This window comes from Athene cunicularia (assembly GCF_003259725.1).
Source record: "Athene cunicularia isolate RWA chromosome 4 unlocalized genomic scaffold, athCun1 chr4_part2, whole genome shotgun sequence".
NCBI classification, from domain to species: Eukaryota; Metazoa; Chordata; class Aves; order Strigiformes; family Strigidae; genus Athene; species Athene cunicularia.
This window is the reverse complement of record NW_020799099.1, coordinates 8,158,573-8,164,356: the sequence shown is the minus strand read 5'-3', so window position 1 is coordinate 8,164,356 and position 5,784 is coordinate 8,158,573. Positions and strand designations below refer to the sequence as shown.

The window sequence follows — 5,784 nt, the reverse complement described above, 5'->3', positions numbered from 1 at the left end:
CGAGCGGTGAGGACCGCGGGGGGTGGCTGGTGCACTCTCCCCACCTCCGCAGGTGAGTGTGTCGGCGGGGCAGGGCTTGCTCTCTCCTTGAGGCGTCCTGTCGGGCCCCTTTGTTCGTCTCCACAGTGCTGGGAGGGGTGGTGGTTCCCCCCGGGGGGGGAGGCGGATGAGAGGCCTCGGGCGGGGGGCTCCTGGTTCCCTTTGTCCGGCGGTAGGGAATGCTGCCAGCCGTTGACGAGGTGTGTCTGCTGTGAAGGTAAAGGATCCGGAGGCAGGGGAGAAGATGAGCAGCGAGGCGCTGTGGCTTTTCAAGCAGCTGAATCTCCACCTGGAGCAGGAGGGGAGGTTTCAGCCCCGCGAGAAGGGGCTCAGCCTCATCGAGTGCGCTGCCGAGGTGAGGGGGGGATCTGGGCTGAGGGAGGGAGGAGGACAGCCACCTCAGGGCAGGAAAGAAGCGTTTTAGAAGAGAAACCTTGAAGGAAGACGTTCGTCAACTTCGGAAAGTTAATTCTTTCCTCTGTAAACGTCAGTTTTGTTTTAATTCTGTCTTAATCTGTAGTTCTTAACATAGGCTACATAATCAAAGAACAGTGACCTACAGGACAAGTAAAATACTTAAGCGTTTAATATTTATTGTTTAAGCTTCGAGTGAACGCCGAACCAAGAGAAGTGTTTTATTTTCATCTCCGGAGCTTTGTAGCACTGTGTTGTACCCACTGCAGGAAAGCTGGGATGTCAAGGAGACTAGAAATGGGGAAATGACCAGCTTTTCATTAGCAAGGTCTAGGGAAATGAACCTAGAAACACTCAGTGCTTAACAGCAATAAGTAAGCATAAATATTTTCATGTTAAGGACTAGAGTTCCTTACAGAGTTTAGGGCGGGCTTATGTTCCTTCTGATTTTTGTGAGGTTTTTGGAAAGGGCCTTAACGTTTAACAGAAAAAGTCTCTGAAATCAGTCTGCTTGTTTGTTTTGAAAGCAGAATTTCTGTCATTTAAATATTGACATGCAGGCAAAGAGGAGAATAAGATGGGTTTGGTAATTTCCCCTTCTGTAAGGTCAGGAGTCACTGTGTATGCACTTGGTACTATTGTCTTAAAATAACAAGTGCCTACTTGGAAATGTGGTTGTGCTGGGTATTGCACCAGTGAGACTCAGAACCTGTCTGTAATTCATGTATCTCGGGTGTGTTTTGAGCCTCAAGTATCTAAATTATTTATTTTTAAGTAAAGAGAAATAAAGTATTTAAGGGAAAAAAAAATTGCTTCCTTTTGATCTAAGCAAAAGGTGGTGTAGGGAGTTAGTGATTGCAGTCATTGCTGCTGCTGCTTAATTCTGTCTTTGCTTTTGCCATAGAATGAAAATACTCTGTGCCCAAGACAAAGGAATGCCAAGGTGGAAGATCTTTGGAGTCTGACCAACTTTTTTGGTTTTGCAACTGAAACGTTTGTTTTGGCTGTTAACATTTTGGACAGATTCTTGGCTCTTATGAAGGTATTTTGGGGGGAGAGTACCTGCTATATAGTGTCAATTAAGAATATGCAGTCTTCCTGTGAACTGTCTTGTCTGACAAAAAGAAGGTTGTGATCTAGGACATAAGTGCAGCTATTTACTCGTTCTATGCTAGCAACACTTCTGAAGACCTCCTTTGTAAACTTGGCATTGGGTACAGTTCTTTTTACCTCTAAAGGCAAGTAACAGCATGGTTTATTTCCTTTAATCTGTAGCTGTTACCAGGTGGACATAGAAGACTAAGAAAGGAGGAATTGGGAAGGAATAAAACTTGTAACTCTGTAGGTACTGTGTTAAAGCTTAGCTTAGTGCCAGAAGTAATACCGAATGATCGCTTGGAACTTTTTGTGTTTGTACTGCTATATTGTAGACAATTTGAGCATAAACCAGTTCCCCATTATTAAGTTGGCAGAAAAACTTGTTGCATCAGTTATCTGGTCTGATTGTCCTTGATGTTGCACAGAATGTTATGCTGGTACATAGAGAATAGCGGAGGTAGGAACAAGTTGTGGAGGGATAGGACTGCCTAGAACAGGCTCGGGCTGGATTTGTGTAGTCTTTAAATGAGGGTAAGTGAGCACTGCCACTTGGAGAAGCGGGGTATTGCAGTTCTTCCTGGAGTTTCCTTGTTGTGTAGTGATGTGGAACAATTTCCATAGAGGGTGCTCAGCTGTTGAACTTAACTTCCTCGGACTTGGCTATGGCTGATCGATACTGCTTTATTGGCTCTGTTTCACTGAGACTTAAGTGATGTAACTAGTTATGACTAGGTGAGGTGTATGAGTAGACTAACATTAGGTCAACCTGAGTTAAGCAAATCTTTCTACTGAACTGAATATTCAAAACAGCTCACCTAGGCTGGGTGAGCTGTTGGTGTTTGACAGGTGTGGTGGTTATGCAGGGGGAAATATTAAAGTGCTTCCCCTTCTTTTTAGGTAAAACCGAAGCATTTGTCTTGCATTGGAGTTTGTTGTTTTCAACTGGCTGCCCGAGTAGTCGAAGAAGAATGCAATATTCCGTCTGCTCATGAGATCATCCGGATCAGCCAATGTAAATGCACTGTGTCTGACCTGAAACGGATGGAGAAGATAATTTCAGAGAAGTTGCACTTTGAATTTAAAGCTACTACTGCCTTAACCTTCTTGCACTTGTACCATACTATTGTACTTTGTCATACCTCAGAAAGGTGAGTTGAGTTGCATGTTGTTGGTGGCTTGATAAGCCCTTTTTCTCTTTATTTGCCACTTAAATGATTATGGCATGGGCTCTAGAGGAGGCAGCTTAGTTTTTACTTCCTGAAACGTGAATGCTTGTTGACACATACTTTTCTCTTGGGTGTCTTACAGGAAAGAAGTATTGAATCTTGACAAATTGGAAGCACAGCTAAAAGCTTGCAACTGTCGCCTAGTCTTTTCTAAAGCAAAAGTAAGTTGAAGTAGCTTTCTTTGACTTCTCAGTAGGTTTTGATTCATGTTATGTTGAGCAGTGGGGTTTTTTTTTTTGTCCTTCTAGCCATCTGTCTTGGCCCTGTGCCTTCTCACTCTAGAAGTTCAGACTTTGAAATCTGTTGAGCTGTTTGAGATCCTTCTGCGTGTTCAAAAGCATTCTAAGGTAAATATTTTCAGTGGACTGTTTTTGCAGTTGTTGGGACTGGTGCAGTTAACGATGTTACATTTAAGGGATCCCTGCTGTCAGTGTACAATCTTTACAGGTATTGTCTGGCATCAGCTGAAATAAACAGTGAAGTGGGTCTGTCTGTGCAACTCTTGTAGCTAACATGATTTCATTGGTAGAATGCCAAATGCAAAAAGCTGCTGCTTAGAGAATGAGGTCAGGTAGTCATTTTGTACTGGCACATCTTGGCAACTGCCTGGCTGGTTTGAAAAAAATAGCTTAAATGTATAAAATCAGAAGAAATGCTGACCTAATGCCGACACAATACATGCTTTAACAAGCAGCTGATTTAAGTTGTACAGTTCTAGCTGTGTGTTCTAGAGAGACTTCCAACTGGTTCATATGACTACAATAACTGCTGAGATGGTTGTTCTTTTTGCCTGAATAACATGGTATTTACAGCTTTTAGCTATGTGCTGTATCAGTTGATGGTCTAGAACAAGCTTTTCACTTCCATAGTCAAACTGAACTAACATGGTTTCTTGAGGGGTGGAAGCAGTTCCTTGAAGTATGAGATTACACCATTTTAAAATGGAATAATCTTGGTTTCATTTTTCCTTTGGAAGTGATAATGAAAAATCTTAACTGCAGCTGACAGGCAAACTGTCGACTCAGACTTCAAGGTGGACGTTTCTAGAAGGTGTACAGCAGTTCACCTTCAAAAGCAGTCCAACTTTGACAAAGGTATCAGTTATGACTCATATCTTGAACTGATATTTAAGTTTTTTCCAAGAAGGTAAAATGGAGGGAGGGGTTATCTTTAGAGCCTGTGTGTAATAGACTAAGTAGGTTTTTTTTGCTTTTCAGATAAGTGATAATGACCTACTTTACTGGAGGGAACTGGTCTCAAAATGCCTAGCAGATTATTCTTCTCCTGAATGTTGCAAGCCTGATCATAAAAAGCTAGTTTGGATTGTTTCAAGACGTACAGCCCAGAATCTACAAAACAGTTACTACAGTGTTCCTGAGTTGCCAACAATTCCAGAGGGTGGATGTTTCAGTGAAAGTGAGAGGTTAGTAGAAAGACCAGGTGGTTAATTTGTTGGGAATTTTAATTTTTCTAGAAATGTTAATGGTAATTCTGTATAACTAGGCTTATTCATGACTATTTGGAAAAATGCTAACTTTGAAAATACTGATATACTTTTTTGAACATCGCAATGACAGTTCCCTATTTTTTTCTGATGTTCAGGATGTATTTTAAGTCCAAGTGCTTAAAAGGATGGAGGGACTCATTCCTTATTTTTTATAAGGCAGGAAGGCTTACAAAGCATTTAAGTCTTCTAAAGTAATTTATATTTGACATCTTGAACACTGGCTTCTTGGTAGGAGATTTTTTGTCATTAGAAGAAAGGATGTTATGATTTAAGCCTTAGTGCTGAGAAGCGTTTAGATCTGGGATGTTAACACTAGGAATGGAAAAGCATGCAGGAAGACATAGGATTGAGGAATAGTTTCCCACTGTCAAGGGTTTGTGCTTTGTTGAAATTACCTTTTGTACTGTTCCTTCTAGTGAAGACTCCTGTGAAGATATGAGCAGCGGGGAAGAAAGCCTTAGCAGTTCTCCTCCAAGTGATCTGGAAGGCACGTTCTTCTTTGAACTTGAACCGAAAACAAAGTGGCAAGCTCTTAGCTGTCGGTCTTAGCATTAAATCTTGATTGTATTAGGTTGAGATTTTTTAGGCACCACGGAGTCTTTTGGCAATAATAAATGAGATGGTAATCTGTAAACTGTATTAAGGCAAGAATTGCTGTGCTCTATCAATGCTTTGAATGCTTGCCCTATTTTTTTGTTATAATTTTAAGGAAGGAAAATTTCCCGTTCGTGTCCCCAGTTCAGCAAAAATGTTCATGTATAGTTCTTGTCAACAAGCATGAATATAGTTGTGTGCCTGGTGATCCAAAATGCTTAGCAGCTAAACACCAGCAGTGTGCCCTGGCAGCAGTGAAGGTTGACAGCAAACTGGGCTCTGTTTACAGGAGTGTAGCCCATAGATTGAGGGAAGCAGGATTTTTCTTCTCTTTCCTTGGCATTCATTCTCATGTGATAGTGTCCACTTCGGGGCTCAAGATGTTGATCAACTTGTGCAAGTCCAACAGGAAGCTGCCAGGATGGTTAAGCAGGACCTGTGAGGGGAGGCTGAGCAACATGAGCTTATTCAGCCTGGCACAGTACCGAAGTACCACCAGCCTTTTGGTATTTAAAGAGGAGGTTGCTGAGGAGGTGACTTCAGGGTCTTCACTGAGAGGCATGGTGCAAGAATGAGAGCCTTTCATTAAATTGTAATGTGAATTTCTCGGTTAATGGCAGAAGCTTGCTCAGGGGGGACAGACAAGCATGGGAGTGGACCGAGAGGGGCTGTGCAGTCTTTGTCCTGGGAGGTTCTCAGGATTCAACATGACAAAACCCTGAGCTTTGGTTTGAGCAGTGCTGAGCCTGCTTTGAGTGGGAGCTTGGATTTAGAGTCCTCTTGGGCACTTCTGTTCTTTCCTATTTTGGGATTAGATCAAATTGGCCAAATTATGTGGAATGTTACACATACAAAGTAGCAGGCTGAAATAGTTTACTGTCAAATGGGCCAAATACTGAAACTGCT

The 5,784-nt window shown here is 42.1% G+C and overlaps 1 protein-coding gene across 2 annotated transcripts; it reads left to right on the top strand.

Annotated features, from left to right (window-relative positions):
- CCNG2 (cyclin G2) lies at positions 1 to 5,033 on the top strand. Of its 2 annotated transcripts, XM_026848063.1 has the most exons (8): positions 1 to 52; positions 257 to 394; positions 1,358 to 1,495; positions 2,449 to 2,699; positions 2,860 to 2,938; positions 3,026 to 3,124; positions 3,995 to 4,200; positions 4,701 to 5,033. In XM_026848063.1, the coding sequence occupies exons 2-8, from the start codon at positions 284 to 286 to the stop codon at positions 4,831 to 4,833; spliced, it is 1,017 nt and encodes a 338-aa protein (XP_026703864.1). In that variant the 5' UTR covers positions 1 to 52; positions 257 to 283; the 3' UTR covers positions 4,834 to 5,033. The 2 variants fall into 2 exon arrangements, with proteins under 2 accessions (XP_026703864.1, XP_026703865.1); XM_026848064.1 differs by lacking the exon at positions 3,026 to 3,124 and having other exon boundaries at positions 4,701 to 5,002.
- The last annotated feature ends 751 nt before the right edge of the window (positions 5,034 to 5,784 follow it).

Excerpts from the sequence above, each read along its gene's own strand:
- CCNG2 (XM_026848063.1), top strand. The coding sequence starts at position 284 with ATGAGCAGCGAGGCGCTGTGGCTTTTCAAGCAGCTGAATCTCCACCTG. Across the intron at positions 1,496-2,448 it reads GATTCTTGGCTCTTATGAAG|GTAAAACCGAAGCATTTGTC; the intron begins GTATTTTGGGGG and ends CCTTCTTTTTAG. Across the intron at positions 2,700-2,859 it reads CTTTGTCATACCTCAGAAAG|GAAAGAAGTATTGAATCTTG; the intron begins GTGAGTTGAGTT and ends GGTGTCTTACAG.